The sequence below is a fragment of the Megascapheus bottae genome, chromosome 5 (genome assembly GCF_031878675.1).
Source record: "Megascapheus bottae isolate mThoBot1 chromosome 5, mThoBot2.hap1, whole genome shotgun sequence".
Lineage (NCBI taxonomy): Eukaryota > Metazoa > Chordata > Mammalia > Rodentia > Geomyidae > Megascapheus > Megascapheus bottae.
This window is the reverse complement of record NC_143513.1, coordinates 39,428,668-39,449,255: the sequence shown is the minus strand read 5'-3', so window position 1 is coordinate 39,449,255 and position 20,588 is coordinate 39,428,668. Positions and strand designations below refer to the sequence as shown.

Genomic DNA, 20,588 nt, shown 5'->3' with positions numbered 1-20,588 from the left:
AAATTGATCACAGAACACTACTCCTCCATAAAAACTCATTCTGTTGTCCCACCCTGAAGTCTCTGAACCTTGGCTTCTGAATTTATGACACTTGCTTCTCTCTGCATTTCTGCACATCTGCTTTCACACTTTACAGCCTAGGTATTTTTTGAAAACCAAAGAGTGTATATACTATTTCTCTTTGTATAAAAGGCAGAATGGATCTCACAACTGGAACTACGAAAGTATGATATGAATAGAATTAAAGTCATGCTCCCCACTTCTGACTTCTGAGACCAGAGGGCAAGACAGAATTTCATATGAGTTAGCAATGTCCATTTTCTTGTTAGTTAATCAAAAACTTCACCAGGGACTTTCTACCAGACTAAAGGTCTTTATGAAATGTATTATGTATCATATCATATTATCTGCATTCCCTATTGGGATACCAAAACCCAAGATTGTTTCAGCCTTCAAGAACTTTGTTATCAGGAGCATAATATGTTTAAAAACATCATTACATTGTATCATACAATTAGGTACAATTAGTATGTGTCAATTAATAATAAAATAGAACTAAGAAAAGGTTGCTATCAAATGTGTGTGGCAGGGAAGGGGGCAGTCTATGTGTGGGGGAAAAAAACCAAGGGCACAGAGAACACTGATAATTAAGGGATGCAGAGCACAGAGGAGGTAGAAGTGCATCTTCTCAGAATGTCCAGGAAAGATAAATAGACAGAGAAGGGGAGAGAGTGGGGGGAGGGGCTGCATGGGACATCCTAGAGAATGAATATTACAGTGACTACCAGGCGATGGAACTTTGCAGAGAGAACAAGGAAAGGCCACTCTGCCAACTGAGGAACCAGCAGAACCAGATAGATAACAACAAGGATACTATATTCATGTATGTTTGATGAGTAAGGAGGGTTGGGTTTTAACATTTGTGGACCAGGTGGGGATTAGTCAGAAAAAGAGCTAAGCATGGACACTCCGGCATAGGTTATAGTATGTGGGCTGTGGGGATGGGAGGCCTGCCTTGTCAGGAACCTGAATAATAATCTGGCGTATTTTGCACCTCTTTTCAATGTATTTCCTCCAGCATAGTCCCAAGCAAACGGTCTTCACTGTAGGCTTCAGAGAAAACATGGGAAGAGTGGGAAGCACACGTGGTTGAGAGATGGTATAGCATTCTATAAACTGGGAGAGGATGGATATCTTTCTTCTAATGGGAGGAGCAATGTCAGTGAACTAACACAAATATTTTGGAAGTGAGGGAATGGGAAGGGACTGGAAAGGAGAAAAGCTCAAAAGAGGATGACAGATGTTCACTTTCTATCCTGTGGTCATTGTCCATCTGCCATAAACTGGAAGAGATCCCCTAATGAAGTCTGGGAATTGCAGCCAGGAAAGTGACTCAGGGACAAAATATTGAGTACAATAAATCACATCCTGTCATATTTCTGCAGACAGAAATGTTTGCAGATTCATTAGCCTGTTTGCTTAAAAAAAGCAGTAAAAATAAAAATTGTTCTGTAGTAGTCTCAGTTTTAAAATAAATAAATACAAAACAGAAGACAGGAAAATTGCTTTTAAGACTTGGCTGTTTCTGTATTTCATAAAGGAGATTTTCAGATTCACGAAGAAACTTGAACAGAATACTTTCAAGGGTTTTATTGATTTTACTGATCTGCTTTATTTGACCTCCCATAATCCTAGATGTTTAAATGGAAAACTTTGTTCCATGAAGTCTTTATGACACTGCCCTTGGAAAAAAAATATTCCTCATTCACGAGTATGCTAAATATCCCCACAGGTATTTTTAGTAGGCAAACTTATATAAACTAGCTTTAAATGTTTGTTTAACTGCTAATTCAGGGTGATTAAAGCTTTTGGACATAATCCTTTCTCTAAATTGACAATTTGTATTAATTAAATGATTTATCATTACTTCTATCATCATTCTTTACCAAATTTGAATACATCTGCTATTGGCAGACTCAAGAGCAGATGAATTTGTGTTAATTCCCTTTACACAGAACAGAACAATTCTAAAATTAAAGTAGTATCTGAGGGCTTCTTTCAGATGAGAATGGTATGCTCAGGGTGCTATGACCTTAAATTCTATAGGCTCATTTTAATCACCATTCCCATCCATGTGATATGAAACCAAGCATGCTCCTATTTGGGCTGCTACAAAACATTATCTGATGTAGCAACTGTTTTATCCTGTTCAGCTTTTTACTCATGGGTCACATTGCCACTGCTGTGGCCAAGGCTTCTGAATCTGAGTAAGACAGGCATTGCTGGATCTCTATGCAGGTACACAGTAGGCCGATCAAGCCTATATTTCATGAAACAAAAGATAACACTGCACGGTGGAATACAGATACACCTTCCCATGTGGGGGCTGCAACTGACAGCATGCTTACCAGGGGCTGGAGAGGGGGCAGTAAACAGTTGACTCAGCCAACAACAGTTTTTCCTATGTAGCCATTCTCATGAATTTATTTTACCTGTAAGTTGAGAATGAGTAAAAATAGCATACTTAAATTCTCATTTTTCCTGGTAGATTTTTCCAACTTGCCTTGAATACTGCAATTCAAGTATTTGGTTGATAATTGGTATATACTAAGAGAGCTAAGAACCATTTTTATTGAAAAGTATTAGGCATGAAGCTAGAGCACTACTAAAGAACAAAAGTCATCTCATTTTTATATAGTCTACAAACTAATGGAAATTTCTATAGATTTGTTTACATTATAAAACAGCATGCATAAATGCACTAAAATCTTATGTAGTGTCAAGGTTTTATGTAAGAGGGGAAGACTAGAACAAACATTAAAATTAAGGAAACTGGCAGATGCTGAGGTTTAACCTTATAATCCTAACTACTTGAAGAAAGTTCTAAGCCAGTTAGTTCAAAGCCATCCCAGACCAAAACCAAAACAAAAACATTGGCAAGACACCCCATCTCAACTAATGGCTGAGACATGTGCCTCTGTCTCATCTGAAGGGAAAGCACAATGCCTAGTCACAGCAATACATACCTGTCATCACCAGCCACATGGAGAAGTACAAGCTGGAGGATTACAACCCAGGCTGCTGGGCAAAAAGTGAGGCCCTACCACAAACATGACCAAGGCAGAAAAGAGGCTGGAGGTCTGGCTCAAGTGGTAGAGTACCTATAGAGCAAACATGGCAAACAGGTACTTAAGAATAATCCTTAGTATGGCAAAAAAGAAAAAACAAAACAAAACAACTCTAAGAAACATTAAATGAGCTGTCTAAGGAATGACAGCATTTTAGCATAAATCTGGGAGCCATATTTTATGAATTGCTTGTAGGCTTGCTAAATATCAAGATACTGCTCTGCTTACAGTAGGTCCATTTGATGCAATAGGCCAAGTGAGTTCATGGTCTTATAATTTTTTTTGGCAGACTCAGTGAAGAAGGAAAAAAAAATCTAAGGGCAATATAATCATTGTTCCATGTTGTTGTTGCTACAGGAAGAATAAACATGTGCAGCTGCCTCCAATGAAATACTTAGACATTTGTGGAGCTATTAAAATATTGGTCATCTAGAAAATAATAGTCTTGATTGGGGCAGAAGAAGAAGAATTGTAAAATAGCAAATAAGCTTGTGCTGTGTTCCTTGATGCTTTGGGAGCACAGTGCTAGTATTTTCTCCCTTGTGCATAGTACTTGTGAAAATGGCTGTTAGGAGAAAATCTGGACAGACAGTTTTCCAGATCTGCTTTTTATGCCAGCATCTTCCTGTTGTTACATTTTCCACATTTCAATTTTTCTTGTGTGTTCTTAGAGTAGTATGTAACATCTCCTTGAAGTAACAGTTAAAGTTTTCCTGAAGTTTGACTTGCAGTTCTTGGCCTTTTTATAATCACGACAGCTTCAAGTTCATGCTCTTCTCCACAATTTATCTATCTTGAAAGCATGAAAGCATGTTGATCTTGCTAACTTGTCCTCAGGTCATAGGAAGAAGTTGTAAGCAGTAAGTTTGCATCCATTCCACAACTTGTATGATGTTTTATGTCAAATGCTGTTGTTTATATGCAGCTCCGACAGCCGGGCTTGTCTCTGAGGTCTGAAATTTGAGTGATGGAAGTGGCAGGGCTGCTGTTACTAGAATCCTCCACAGGCTCTGTCCAGACATTCCTTGAGCCTGCTGTATTTATGAGCTCTGCTGTGCAGTGGAGAGACCTGATTTCTGGCAGAGCTTGTAGTCCCCATCTATCAATTCTGTGAGATCAGTTTTCTCCTTCTGTGGCATTTGAAAAGGAAGCTTGTTTTCAGAGCAGATCTTGGGAAAAGAGGCTGCTTCCAGCAATTGCTACCAATCCCCAGGAGAACAATTGCTCCTTCTATGGTGCTCTGCTCTGATTTACTTTGGAAAGTCCTGGGATTAGTGGAAAAGGGCATACTGAAATAAATAAATAAACTACCAAGCCTTGGGGGACTAAATAACAATTGATTTATTCTCCTACGCTAGAGATAAAAAGCAATAGAGGGGACTTTTGGAGACACAGGCCCATAATCCCTAATCTATAATTCCATATTACAAAACAAAGAAAGAAAGAAAAACCACAAGCCAGCATAAAAATAAAAGAAGTGTGTGATGGGAAAACCTGCCATGACCTGAATTCACTTGGCAACGAAATGTGCCCCAAATTATTTGAGACTACTTACAGTCTTTAATTCTACAATTTAGTGAATCCTTGCACATTTTTTGCAGAAATATTCACATGTATATGAGCTGCAGGTATGGCTGAAGTAGCAGAGTATCAGCTGAGTATACTCAAAACCCTGAGTTCAAACACCAGTACTGGCAAAAGACAAAAGAAAAAGGAAAAGAAACTATGTGTTTGGTTAGAGAATGTTGTGCCAGACTGCTGGAGATTTTGCATGGTGTGTGCTACTATACATACCATATTATCTTTCTTTCCTTTCTTTTTTTTGCCAGTCCTGGGCTTGAGCTTAAAGCCTGAGCACTGTCCTTAGACTTTCTCAAGGCTAGAGCTGTACCACTTGAGCTTCAGCACCACTTCGGGCTTTTTTCTATGTGTGTGGTACGGAGGAATTGAACCAGGGTCTTTGTGCATGCTAGGCAGGCACTCTACCACTATGCCAAACTCCCGGCCCCACACCATATTACCTTTCTGTGAATTAAATAAATATATTACTTAAATTGTATAATTCTCCTAACCTCACAGGATTATGAATTTGTATTATATGACTGTTATTCCAAAGAAGTAGTTAACTCTTCAGTTTTCATTAGTTACTGAAAATTTTATTTAAATGGCTTTGATTTTATACAAAGTCAAGCTATTCCTTAACTTGTTTATTTTTTTGTCAAGCATCTAAGAGGGCTGAGAATAAATGAAATGGACTTTTGGAACATTCTGGCACTGGGAAGTACCTCCATACATAGTATTATGGCCAGCACAATAACTGCATTTCACACAAGCTTTTGATCTGTTCAAGGTGGCTTTATATTCAGCATTTAATTACTACTTCCTGAGAGAGAGTGTGTTCTTGGGATTGCAAACTCTGCTGACCAGCACAACACAGAGGCACTATAGTAAGCAAGTTCTGGGAGATACAAGCAGGCTTTAGATTTTGTTGATCTCAGGAAGGCTCATGAGGGTTGTTACTAGGCTTTATTTGGGTCCATTTCTAATGGAAGTACCAAAATGGCAGGCACACTTCCTGTGTAAACAATTACTTAAAAGTCATCCCAGGGGCCAGGAGTTTGGCCTAGTGGTAGAGTGCTTGCCTAGCATGCACGAAGACCCAGGTTTGATTTCTTGGTATCACATACATAGAAAAAAGCTGGAAGTGATGCTGAGGCTCAAGTGGTTGAACTCTAGCCTTGAGAAAGTCCAAGGACAGTGCTCAGGCCCTGAGCTCAAGCCCAGCACTGGCAAAAAAAAAAAGTCATTCCATCCTTCCTTCTTTCTTTCCTTCTTTTCTTTCCTTTCTTTCCTTTCTTTCTTCCTTCTTCCTTCCTTCCTTCCTTCCTCTCTCTCCCTCATTTCTTTCTTCCTTCCTTCCTTCCTTCATTCCTTTCTTTCCTTACCTCCCTCCCTCACTTTTCCCCTCCCTTCTTCCCTCCCTTCTTTTTTTCATATATTTTTAATTGTAATTAATAGAAGATTTACATTATATTCACCAGATAGAAGGTGCTCTACTTTCACATATATTGATACACTTTCTCATGCCTTGGTCCCCATTTTCCTCCCCCCCCACCTTCATCTTGTTTCCCCCCCTTTCCTATCCAATTTCAAATAACCAAATACGCATTTAGCCAATATATCAGATAAAGTGAAATACTTTAACAATATGAGATGACCAAGGGGCAGCAAAAGAGATGAGATAGTACATTAAGGACAACAATCACTCATTATATGGCTTTTGTTTCTATATCCTGGAGGTCCTTTCATTTAGTGTCATACTATATGGCCTTATGTATCTAGGTTTTGCTCTATTGTAAATCTCTGCTAGGAGAGCCCAAGGTTTCTACTGATTGTGACAAATGTTCCCTCCCTTCTCTCCTTCTCTCCCTCATTTCCTCCCACCTTTTTTTCCATATCTAACATTATGTTTATATATATATATATATATATATACTGTAAGATGTGCATGAAAGGCAGTAATGCATTCACAGTGCTTGCTGTGTACAAGGGTAAGGATCAGGTTTGGAGGTCTACCTTCCCAGCTTTTATAAATTTAGTTAAGATCCAGAGTCTCTCTTAGGAAAGAAATATAAACACACATACAAAATTAGGTACAAATCTGATATTTATTAAGAATGAGAAAAGATCATTTAACTTATAAATTTAAATTATTTTTAACATCTTAGATCAGTAATACTAATCACAAAATCAAGAAATAAAATCTCATTATTAATTGTTTAAATATCCTAGAAATACTTTTTCTTACATATTTGGGCTGCATACTCTTAAGCCATCACTTCCTGTGACAATTTGTAGCATTTTCTAGAGAGAAAATGGAAAGGTAATTTTGTCTCTGTCGAAGGGATGTGAGTTTGTTTTTTTATGTTCAGTAGTCTACCATTCCAACTCTATTAATAAAAATTTGGATTTGTGGGATTGTTATCAACTTGGATAGATCTCTGCCTTCCTTAGATTTCAGACCATTATAGATTTTCCTTGCAGTGAGTAATCTCACTCTGAATTGATGTCACTTATGACTTTGCTTTAGAGTTATTATTGCCTTTGAGTCAAGATGCCAGTGTGTTAGCACAGTGGGTGGCAGCAGCTCCTGGTAACACTTCCCATGCTGAGAGTGAGAATAACTGAACTATACCATAGACAGCAGATGAACTATAGAGCTGCATTACACCAATCCCAAATCAACATCCTTCCAACTCAGCCTTTCCTTACCTATAACTCTCCATAGCAGTGAACATCACCTGACATGCGGGGGAATAAGAGGAGGCAGTACTCATAATGGAGACACTGTCTTAACCAACTGCAAGAAAGCTGACACAGCACTGTGGGAACACATCATTCTAGCTCCTCCCAGGTCCTTTGAAGGTCCTAATACAAGTAAGAATCTGAAAGCTAACACTTTAAAGCCTTAGCTTTAAATCCTCTTCCAGATAAAATAGCATGTTCAGATTAAGCATCGCATTTATATGTGTTGTACCGGTACATACATTCTGATAATAAACCTATTATTATTTACTATTATTATTTATTACTAATTACATTCTGATAATAAACCTATTGTCATTTACTTCTTTCATTCACAGTCTCCTGCAGATTACTTCAGTTTTCTCTTTTAACACCTCCCCTGTGTGTAATATTCTTTCACTTTCATCTATCTTAGTAGTCATGTACAGACACCATGGGGATTTTTATTTGTCACTGGATTTAGTTTTATGATCTAAATATGTAATCATCTTTAATGTAAAATAATACGAGGGCTTATTAAATACTCAGAATATTTTCTAGTCTGCTTTACTCATTTGTATTGACACAAATTGCTGTTGATATAAATGAGGAAAGAGGGAAAGCACTAGATTTGGAGTTCTGCCAGAATAGCTCTCCACATAATCTTGGGCACAGCCTGTCTATATCCTGGCAAGTTGCTTATAAAGTAAGTGCTCATCTTCATGTTCTCCTAAAAGCATTCCCACTCTGGTATTAAGTCCTAGAACTGGGTTATAGACACGAATCATGAGTTAAGCAGAAACTCACTTTATTAGAAAGCATAGTTTTGTTGTCTGTTTAAGGTAATAGAGCTCCTCAAGAAACATGAAAGTAGTTACTCATTCTTACTTAACCAACTGTGGTTTATTTATACTTGTAGCCTGTTTATCACCAGAGGAGATTTAAAACAAGAAACATAAATATAGCATTACAAGAGTCATGTGGCGTGACTTGGAAGGTTTTCAGTGGCAGCTGGAGAGATGTGAACATTTGCCCTTCTGAGTAATTCTAAGAAGACTGTCAGTCTATGTGCTGTTGGATGGAGGTTGAACATCATAACATCTCTCAATCCTACAGAAAAAAGGGCTCTAAAAAAGCCAGTGAAAATACTAGTGATGCAACTAAGTGATATTAATGGTAACTGAATAGGTCTGGGAAATGTTCATTTTGTTCAATAAGTATTCATTGAGCTCTTCTTCTTCAATATAAAGAGCTCATAGGAAGCAAAATTTGGGAAATCCTGGTGGGAGAAAATAGTCATCAACGAATGAACATGTTAGGAAGTAATAATGGAATGAGGAGAATGAATCAGGTCAGTGAGTGATGGAACACCATTTTACTAAAGGTGGCTTGATAAGGCTTTCTAGAGTATAACCATTGAGCAGAGGCCAGGGCTAAATAAGAGACTGAGCCCAACAGAAGGAATAGCCAGCCTCAGAGCTGTTCAGGGTGTCTCTCTGATTGCTACAAAACCATATGTGAAAGTCAGCTGTCTGTGATCATTTTTTTTTATCTCTTCAGTGGGAAGAGATATTCTTGGGGTCTGTTGTTGTTCCTAGTAGTTCCTGAATGACAGCTGAAGTCAAGTGAACTGAGACTGACCACAAAGAAGTAGCCTTTTGAGTTTACAGCTAGCCCTGACATTAGAGATCCTTTTCATAGTTATTTGACTGGGTAATTGACTGACCAATCTGCCTAACTTCTTTATAGCAAAACTAGAAAGGTATTTTTCTGTTTTTTCTAAGTTATAGTTCTAAAAAAAATAAAGCCAGAAATAAAAATTGATAACTGATTTTAGTTGTAATTTTCAGCAGTATAGTGGTTCATAGATCTGACAGAGTTTACAGTAAAACATTTTCTTTGTGGGTTATGGCACTTGAACTCTGGGCCTGGGTTGTTCCTGAGCTCTTCAGCTCAAGGCTATCGCCCTGCCCCGAGAGCCATAGCACCTTTTCTGGTTTTCTAGTGGTTAATTGAAGATAAGAGTCTAATGGACTTTAGTGCTGCTGGCTTTGAACTGTGATCCTCAGATCTCAGCCTCCTGAGTATCTAAGATGACAGGCATGAGCCACTGTTCCTGGCTACAATAACACATTTATCCTTATAATGATATGATCTGGGCTGTAGCTCAGGAGAGTACTTGCCTGGCATTCACATTCCTCTTGATTTCAATCGCCAACATGCACAAAAAATATCGTTATGGTGATGAACCTCTCTAACAGTGAAAGGAAACAGCCTAGGTAAATAATATTTGCCATTCTTTTTATTCTTTTATTTTAAAGAAATGAGTTCTAGTATTGCTTTGTATTTGGAAATATAAATTGCTTCTCAATGTGATATATTTATTACAAAAATAGACTTGTAAGCCACTTGTTCAGTTTGTAACTTAGAATGCAAAAAGATCAGGTGAAGGACTATTGTGCCTGCTTTTAATAAAGCAAGATAAAAAAAATCACATTGAAGAAAGTGGGAAAGCAAGAATTATCTACATCCCCCCTTGCCCAACTCAAATAGTTTAGCCATGAGAGATGCCTCCCACCTAGAGAAATTAAAGAATATCAATTCCAAGCCATAGACCTGAATCTCAGTTCCAGGCTGACTTTAGTGAAACTCAGTGCTGTGGCCTCTGCTGTCAGGCTAAGAGTTAATCACTGTGACTCATTACGCACTCTTTTAACATAGGAAGAGCCCTTTAAGATAACCTGAACCAGTTCTATTTCTCAGAATCTGCATTTGGTCTCCCTCAATGGTATGCCATTACCCTACTTCAGGTAGAAGTGCAACTTTATCCTAAAGGGATTGAGGAATTAACAGAGGATTATAAACAGGAGGTAATTATAATAAGTAATTGACTTGTACCAACAACTGGCCACAATGGTTGGGTGAAGACAGATATGCCTGGAAACCCGGAGACGAACTAATCAAGACTTAGTAAGAACTAATGACAGTTCCTTAGCAGTAGTAAGGAGATGGATTAGAAATCACTAATATTTTAGATGTCAGAGAATTTAATGACCACTTCTTACAAGTGAGTAAGAAAGGGTGAGTCACCAGTTCTGTATCTTTTTACGTAGGACACAAACTAAAACTTGTAACATTGTGATGTTAGCCTAAGACTTGTTGATAGTGGCATTTGTCCTCAGATCTTGTTGAATATTCTTTTATTGTGATATATAAGCTTTTCCTTCTCTCTGCTCTGTGTATAAATAATCTGAAAGAATTTGCATTCTGTAAGGAACATTTCTGGTCATCACTGCCTCTATCCTTTCCAGGAAACCACCCTGGTACATTTTCTTTTAAGCACTTTTGTGTGTTTAAGACACAAAGCCCACAAATAATCTTTAAATCTTTAGCCTAATTCAAACTTGCCTCTGAAACAGCAGAGTCTTTGGCAGTACCTGTTCTTGTTTGTTTGTCCCACAAATCTTGCCAATTTTTCTAGCCACACAGTTTGATATTTATTTTAAGCAGCTGCTCATGAAAGGTAGAATTTAGTCTTGATTTGCAAAGACATGGAGCAGGAGGAGGGGGTGGAAGTGGAGAGGCAGTTTTCTGTGTGAGCCTGGCTTGTGTGTGGCTTTCCTTTTCTGGTCTCCTTGCTGCTTTTTCACATATGTTTCATCGATGAGAACAGATCTCCAACACTGATGCTTGATCTTTTTGCACATTGCCAGCTTTGGTGGTTGCAAACTCACTGTTTTTTGGACTAAACACCACCAAAATAAAAGAAATTATTCAGAAGAAAGCTTGGAACCCCTAAACACTACAAAATGTAAAACCGTTAACAGATGCTCTTTTCAAATACAAGTCACACTATTTCTTGTTCTTTGAGTTTATTTATCTCTTCTGTATTATAAAAATTCTGCTATATTAGTTATAATAAACTTATAATAAGCAAATGTTTCATGACTAGGATTTCTGAGACCTTGGAAATTACAGTCATATTATGTTTTTCAGAATATTTTAGCTACTCACCAACGAGGCCTCTATTTAGAAAGCATACAAAAAGAGAAAGTGGGGTTCTTCATTTTATTGACTTATGTACCACTGAATGGAGTCACTATTAAATAATAATACCTTTCAAGAGCATATTTTGAATCATTCTATAATATATAGACAGATGTTTGACATACCCTGTTTTAAAATTTAAATAGCCCATATGTCTTTAAAGAAAACTGCAATTTATCTTTTTTAACCTCTTTTCTAATTCCTAAGATTATTCATCAGATAATATGTATGAGAACAGATTACAGGAAATTTCAACATAGAAAGAGGATAAATAGCTAAATAGTTGGGAAAATGTCAGAAATACTTATCAAGAAGGAAATATGTAATTGTATTGATTTTAAAATTGAAATTTGTTGTTATTGCTATTTACAGGGTCAGGTTCCTGTCGGTTTAGTTACTCTGACCCCAGCATCATCGTGTCATATGCCAAGAATAATACTGCAGACTGGATTCAGCTTGAGAAAATTAGGTTGGTTGTGATTTAAAGTCTGTTCATAAATTCTAATATAAAATGGATACCTACTTCCATATGTGCTTTTATTGTGCCACTGACTTTTTTGGTTTAATGTACTCTGGTTGTCCATTCTACTGGATTGAATAAGTCCATGTGTTATGGCCTGTCCTACATGAAGAATGAACATTTAGATCTTTCTGTTATCAGCAGTTGTTATACCAAACTACTTTGAGTAGTGCTACATTTTGCAACATAATCTTTCTGATAGGATCCTCTACCACATAACCACAGTGTTGGTAGTTACTGTAGGTGGCCTGACTCTGGCCCAGCATATAAGGCCTGAGAGAATATCAGATCTCCATCTAAATCCCTTTCAGTCTGTGATGATGTGAAGTTCATGGCTTCAGGGCCTTTTCCATCTCATCACTAATTAGATCATTTGCTTTCTAACTTCCCTAAGGCCTATTTTTTAAAGTCATCTATTACAATTATGATGCAGATTGCAACCATATATTAACTTACTTCCTTCCTTCCTTCCTTCCTTCCTTCCTTCCTTCCTTCCTTCCTTCCTTCCTTCCCTCCCTCCCTCCCTCCCTCCCTCCCTCCCTCCCTCCCTCCCTCCCTCCCTCCCTTCCTTCCTTCCTTCCTTCCTTTCTTCCTTCCTTCCTTCCTTCCTTCCTTCCTTCCTTCCTTCCTTCCTTCTTCTTCTCTTATTTTATTTATATCTTTCATTGTTTCCTTTCTTCCTTTCCTCTTTCCTTTTATTTATCTATTTATTTTTGGGGGTGGTAGTTGTGGGCCTAGGCACTGGACCAGAGCCTCTTTATGCACAATGCTAGTACTCTACCATTTGAAGCCACAGTGCCATTTCCAGTTTTTGAGTGGCTTATTGGAAATAAGAGTTTCATAAGGACTTTTCTGCCCTTCTGGTTTTGAACCTTGATCCTTGGATCTCAGGCTCCTTGAGAACCTAAAATTACAGGCAAGAGCCACTGGCACCTGTCTTCTATAAATTTTCTTTATTTAAAAAAATCCTTAATAAGAAAATGAGATACAATTCTTGATGACAAGGGAACTCATTCTGAAAACATTTATTTAAATAAGAAAACTTCAATTTACGTTTAGCATTTCTGCAAGTTCTAATTAGATGCTTAATTTTAAGTATAGGATATTTAAATGAAAAAAAATGTTCCACAAGCTTTTATGAAGTGATATTGTTATTGGACTGGTTCCTAAATTAGCAGAAGAGACGGGTTTTTTTGTTTTTGTTTTTGTTGTTTGTGTAACCAGAAACTGTTTTCCTTGGCTTATTTTCATATTAAAAGAACCAAGACCAGCTCTTGTGGCTCATGCTGTAATCCTAGCTACTCAGGCATCTGAGATCTGAGAATCATGGCTATAAGCGAGCCCCACCAGGAAAGTCCCTGAAACTCTTATCTCCAATTAACCAGCAAAAAGCTGGATGTGGAGCTGTACTCAAGTGGTAGAATGCTGGCTTTGAGCACAAAAGCTCAAGAACAGTGCTTAAGCCCTGAGTTCAAGCCCCAGTACTAGCACAAAACTAGAGCTAAACCAAAACAGAAACCCTGTGATTCATTTAAGAAAAATGAATAAATGTTAATTCTTAATATTAAATGAATTGTACAAAGTTTCTACTAGTATTAAAGAAAGTAAGTTAGAACATGACTAGAACTAAACATCTAAATAAAACTAAGAAAAGTTATTCTTTTTGTATATTTTTTATTGTAATTAATAGAAGGGTTACATTATATTCACCAGATAGAAGGTGCATTACTTCACAAACATTGATACCCTTTCTCATGTCTTGGTCCCCATTTCCCTCCCCCCACCCCCACCCCTCGTCTTGTTTTCCCCCCTTCCCTATCCAATTTCAAAGAACTAAATAAGCATATATACAATATATCAGATAACAAAGTGAAATACTGTAACAATATGAGATAGTCAAGGGACAGCAAAAGAGATGAGAGATAACATAGTACATTAAGGACAACAATCACTTATTATATGGCTTTTGTTTTTATATCCTGGAGGTCCTTTCATTTAGTGTCATACTATATGGCCTTATGTATAAGAAAAATTATTCTAATTTTAATAATACTACATTGTCTTCTGTGCAAGGATAAAACATAATTTATAAGTTCTCAGTAAAGCATGAGCCTGGCATGCTTGCCAGTTTTATGACAGAAACTTTAGCTTTTCTTTCTGCTGCTTTTTAGGTATAAAAATGATTATTTTTGCCAGTCCTTGGACTCAGAGCCTGGGCCCTACCCCTGAGTGCTCAAGGCTAGTGTTCTGCCATATGAGCCACTGCTCACTTATGACTTTTTGGATAGCTTATTGGAGATAAGAATCTCACAGACTTTACTGCCCTGGCTAGCTGCGAACCACAGTCCTCAGATTTTGGGCTCCTGATTATGAAAGTAATTTTTAAATATATACTTGTTAGCATAAGTGGCTTTAAAAAAGATAGCATAAATATTGGAAAATTTACCCTGTATCTCCACAACGTTCTTTCTAGTGTATTATATACCCAAACTTAATTAAGCTGTAGCACGTATTTCTCACCAGAAAACAGCTACATGCGTCTGGTGTGATCAGTAATGAAATTACACATTTAATTACAACATATGAAGATCATGCTCAGCCGAGTCCATATTTTTTTCATTAAATGGCACTTTCAATTTTAGGCCACATCCCAACCTGTCATACTCATTAATGCAAATCTCCCTTATCATCAGAGCTCAAGTATTTGCAATCATGACCTAAAACTAAAATATATTCTCTTCATCAGTTTAAATTCTTTTTGAAGCTAAAAGGATAGTCATCATGAAATATTTTAAAAGAGAAGGAAGCTGAGGTAAATAAAGCACATCATCTATAACCTACACTGACAATTGTGCAGATATATATGTGCTTCATTGGTGAGGAAAAAATATGGCTTTTCTTGGGTCCTTCCAAAACTGATTTATTGCCAGCACAGGGTACCACTGGTTTGCATTTTAGTACCATTTTTAATCTTAGCTAAGGCAATCATTTTTACTATAGCAGATTTCTACTTGGGTAGAATAAAATTGTTTAGTAAAAGAACTTTATTATGCAGCAGAAGGTCCTAGATTCTCAGAGATACAATATAAAAATCATGTAAAATTATAGTTTTTTGAAAGACTGACCTGAAGGAAATTGTAATGAATTCTAAATGAGTACATTTAATTCCATGGCAAACCTCACATTACATTTATACAGTATAAATGTATCAAGATATATTTGGCTGCTAGAAATGAAGTAACCATTAAATAGAGGCCAGTTGTTAAATATCTCATACAATGATCTCTAATTGATGCCTAACTTTAAAGTAAGAATTGACATTAAAATAAATTTCCATTTTTTCTCCTTTGTTTTCCTATTATCAAGTTCACTGTTTTGAATTAAACTTCTACCTTATTAAGATCTGTGCTAGATACAGATTAATAGTTTTCCTATACAAGCATAGAAATATATACCAAATCTCTTTAATTATTCTTTGACTATCTTACTTGAATATACTCAGTGATTGCCTGTGTCACATATAAACCCTTTGAAAGTTTTTAGCATTCTAAACTCTCATCACTTAATACAAAAATTATAATAATTGTAATTGATATTGGAATATTCAAGGACTATGGAATTACACTTAGTCTATAATGGATATAATATTTTTAAAATAATGAAACTGTAATCTTAAGGGACAAAATTATGCCTAATCCTTCATGTCACCTTCTATTTCAGAGCCCCTTCTAATGTGAGCACAATCATCCATATTCTCTATCTTCCTGAAGATGCCAAAGGAGAAAACATTCAGTTTCAGTGGAAGCAGGAAAACCTTCATGTAGGTGAAGTGTATGAAGCCTGCTGGGCCTTGGATAACATCCTGGTCATTAATTCAGCCCACAGACAAGTGGTTTTAGAAGACCATCTGGATCCCATGGACACTGGCAACTGGCTTTTCTTCCCAGGAGCCACCGTCAAGGTTTGAGCTCTCTTTTGTTTCTTCTTTTTCCTTCTGAAACCTAAGCTTAAAATTCTTTAAAGTTAATTGTATTTTTTAAACCAAAACTATTACTAAATGAAAAACTCATTCTTACTTCTCTTACCTTATGTTTTAAAAAATGTAATACTGTTGTTTCTTTAAAAATTCTTTATTATTTAAAAAGTATGAGGACCCACAGTGGCATGTACTAGATGTACTAGACAGAGAACATAATCTCAGGGATGGATACTGCTTCTTTGATTTAGTAGAGGCAGGTAGAAATATCAGTGTACAAATACAAAATGACCTTAATCCCCTTACAAGGAAACTGCTTCTCTGTACCTGGGGTCTCACACAGGTGATGCACTCACTGCCTAGGTGGTCCAATAAATCTCAGAGTAAGTGTTAAAAAAAATGGCCTTACACTTATGATATCCTGGGAAAGTTTACAGTGCTGGGAAAGTAAAATGTACAGTAGCAACACTATCATTAAGTTATTAGAATTTTTTTTCAAGTGAATAGGAAATGCAAGCAGAGATGGAAAGGTAGGTGGGATGTGGTCAGGCAGAGCAATGATGTCTCTGGAGTTGGAATCCTATCTATAAAGGCTATGTTCCCCCCACAAACTAATATGTTGAAATCCTAAGCCAATATGATGGTATTAAGAGGTAAAGCCTTTGAGAAGTCATTAGGTCAGGAGCCCTCATTAATGGTTTTAGTTCCTTTATATATATATATTAAAAAAAAACTAGAGAACTTTCTAGCTTCTTTAACCAATGTAAAGACACAGCAAGAATCATAAAGTGGGTCCTAACTAGACATGAAATCTCCCAGTGCTTTAATCTTAGATTTTCCACACTCTGAAACTTGAGAATCAGATGTTCTCTGTTTACACCACCCGGGCTATGGCATTCTGTTATAGCAGCACAAACTAAATCAGTCTAAAAGGTAAAAGCAGAACCAGAAGTTTGGCCTAGTGGTAGAGTGCTTGCCTAGCATGCACAAAGACCAGGGTTCATTTCCTCGGTACCACATACATAGAAATAGCTGGAAGTGGTGCCGTGGCTCAAGTGGTAGAATGCTTGCTCTGAAGAAAGCCAAGGACAGTGCTCAGAGCCCATGCCTCAAGTCTAGCAATAAATAAATAAATAAATGGTAAGAACACAAAGCAGAAGTCTGGACAATATTCAAAAATAGTTCTTCAATTAATGCAGTCAAAATACTCAGTGTATGTATGTAAAAATGGAACTAGGAAAGTTTAGGAAATATGTTGGAAGGAAAATTAAGGAAGGAATGATATTGATCAAGATGAACTATGCACATAAATTGACATTTTTGAATTGAAATCTCTGTGCAACTGCTTATATATAATATAAATAGATAAATAAAATGACTAAGAAATCATTGTCTAGTATACTTTGACATTTGTAGCTGTTATTTCAGGAGATATAACTAGTGAAGAGAGTGAAGGTCTTGCAACCTACTGTAGACATTGAGCCTAATCTGAAATGTATTTAAAAATAATTAATCAGAATTGATTTCTTAAAAATATTCCTGTTAGGATAAAGGACCAAATGGAACAATGGAGAAGTACATTCAGAGAGATCAAATAGGAACCTAATTACAGTGGCTCATCGGGGCATCCTGTGGGCTGAAGTTAAAAGCAGATGGAGAAATGTGGATATTTCAGAACTTTTGTAAAGAAGGGAGTAGAGAAAGCTATGTGCTGATTTGAGAAGGTGGGAAAATGATAGATGTCAAAGACAAGTTTGAGTAGCTCATTGGAAGATGTGTTGTTCATTGAAACAGGAAACTAAGACAGGAATAGGTTCACAGCAAGTTAGTACAAACTGTGATGGTCTTAAGGTAAAACAAGAAGTATGTGACAGGAGGTTAGAAACATTGAGCAGAAGGCCAAATTCCATAGTTATTAACCTTATGAGTAGGAATTAAAATCATGGGGTTGCTTGCCCAGCAAATGGGGATAATAAGAAATCAACAGTGACATTGGTCAAAAAAAAGTATTCCTAGGGCTGGGAGTTTGGCCTAGTGATAGAGTGCTTGCCTACATGCATGTAGAGCAGGATTCGATTCCTTGGTACCACAAACATAGAAAAAAGTCGGAAGTGGTGCTGTGGCTCAAGTGGTAGAGCTCTAGCCTTGAGAAAACCCAAGGACAATGCTCAGATCCTGAGCTTGAGCTCAGAAAAAAAAAGTATTCAATACCTGACTGATGTAACTATAACTTCTCTGTATATCACCTTTCCAATAAAAATCAAATAAAAAGAAAGCGATATGAAAATGCCATTAGCCCCTCCACTGGACTTCCTTGACTTTCCATTTATGAGAATAAAATGTAAAATATCTTAGGAAAAAAAAACTCTAACACCTCTGTATATCACCCTGATGAGAAAATTAAATTAAAAAAATTTAAATGTAATTTACTAATGCAAAAATAGCCTGAGCAGAATCAGAGTGAGTTGGCCTGTGCTCACAGGATGAGTTGGCAATAAAAATAAAATGTTTGTCTTGTTTTAGTAATAAGTATCAGTGCCAAATAAAGGATTGTAAATTATTAGTATTATTATTGTAATACTGGAGTTTGAAGCCAGTGTATCATAGATGCTAAGCAGGCACTCTACCACTTGAATCATACCTCCACCCTTTTCTACCCCATTCATACTTCAGTTATTTTTTTCAGTGTCTTATGTCTCTACCCAAAGCAGCTCTCCAATCATGATCCTTAGCTTCTACTTAGCAGGGATAACAAGCAGGTACTGCCATACCTGGATTATGTACTGAGGTGGAGATCTCACTAACTTTTACCAATGTTAGCCTGGAGGTGTGATCCCTCTGATCACCAACTCTTGAGTAGCTGTGATTACAGATGCGAGCCAGCACATCTTGCCCAAGGTTGTGAATTTAGGAACACATGAACTTCCCAGACACAAATAATTTCTTCCTTAATCAGTCAAATCCCTTCATCATTTGACTTGAATTTGATGAAATCACACCAGCTGTTTGGTATTAGAAACAAGTATCCTCTTTGCTCAAGTCAGGAAAAACATTAACTTTATGAAAATCTATTCTGAAAAAGAAGCTAAAGCTCTAGCTATTAAAAACAAAAGTCCATGTGCCCTTTTCATACATTTTAGAGGAGGATTTTGGCCAAAATACCCTATGTGACAGATATCCCACTGCCACTAAATTAAAAGAGATACTTTTTGTTCTCTCTGGTAAGCAAGTGCATAAACCATTTCCCAATGGTTATTATTTACCATTTGGCTTTAATACCCTTTACTGCATAGATGTTCATGTTCTGCCTCATATTGCTAACTATTATGCTTTCATAATATGTTGTTGCTTTAGTGTTAGGCTTTTGCTTTCTGGTCCTTCGGCTTTTCATAAAAGGAAGCAGCCATGTCTACTAAGAAAAAAATCATTTCGCCATGGTTTATGATATATCTCATTATCTTTGAGATGCCAGTCAGGTAGAAATTCTTCTCTGATATTTCATTTTAAACTTCAAGTAAATGACATAAAAATCTAAGAATTTGTCCTTTTTAAATCATTTGCATTACCACCCTTTTTTTTCTGTTCCAAATATTTCCATATGAAAAAATGGTTGCCAAGTGACTAAGAGGTCTAGAATTTTTTTTAACTTTTTTAAACTCCAATTTCTGTGTCAAATATCAGCCATTTACTTGGTGGCCTATGAGATGAAAACAGAATAAAACCAATTAGAAACCACATCACAGTGTTCCTTTGGGTTACAAAGTTTGTCTTAGATGTTGTTTTATTATGGACTGCTTTAATTGTGTGCGTTGTCTTAGTTTGTTTAATCTACATATCTTACTACGTCCATTTAATGTTTCCAAGATAAAGTGTACCATATTACAAAACAGAATTGTTCAAGGGAGTATTTTGAAGCATGGATATATTGCCAGGTGATTAAGGAATAACTGCCACTTATTGTGCATGTGACACTTCTAGGCCTGTACGCACTGTAGATATGCACATATATTTGTATATGAATATAGAGCATGTGCGCGCACACACTCGTACAACTTGATCTTTATAAACTTGTAAAGCAGGTGCTATTTTAGTCTCATTTTTCAGATGTTGAAATTGAGTAATTAGCTTAATAGAGTAATTAGGAGTTACATGATGTAGAGAGCTGCAATTCTAAGGCACGGGTTTATATCTGCCCCAGGCTGGTAGAAGGCCATAGTCATCTGTTGGCTCTTCAGTAATTAATATGAATATAGCTTTTAATGTAGACCTGGGTCTTACATTTGTTGTGCTTTTGGTTTGAGTTGGTAAGCTGGGGAGGCTGGAAAGAGGTTACAGAATCAATATGTTCTCACAGCGTAGCCATCTGTGTTGGCCCTCCACTCTGCTGCCTGAATGTCTTCCAGTGTTTCCCACAGTACTTTCCCATGTGAAAGAAAAGGTGCACCACATTCTATTATGCTTCTAATTACCATCATCATTTTTTATTTCTTTCCAGTCCCTAAGCAGCCTTTTGTTCACTACCAAGTACGTGGGGCTTTAAATGCCAGTAAATATAGTGCTGCGAGCTCCCCAGAGCACCAGCATCGTTAGCGATCTCCAAGCATAAGCAAACCATGCAGCCCGCCAGGGAGGG

At 36.9% G+C, this 20,588-nt stretch overlaps 1 protein-coding gene across 1 annotated transcript in view; it reads left to right on the top strand.

Moving 5' to 3' along the window:
- The window catches only part of Reln (reelin), a 422,671-nt gene that overhangs the window by 222,723 nt on the left and 179,360 nt on the right, over positions 1-20,588 (top strand). Inside the window, exons 9-10 of the mRNA XM_090332938.1 lie at positions 11,832-11,928; positions 15,700-15,940. Coding sequence (XP_090189064.1) covers positions 11,832-11,928; positions 15,700-15,940 — 338 coding nt within the window. The remainder of the gene's footprint in view (positions 1-11,831; positions 11,929-15,699; positions 15,941-20,588) is intronic.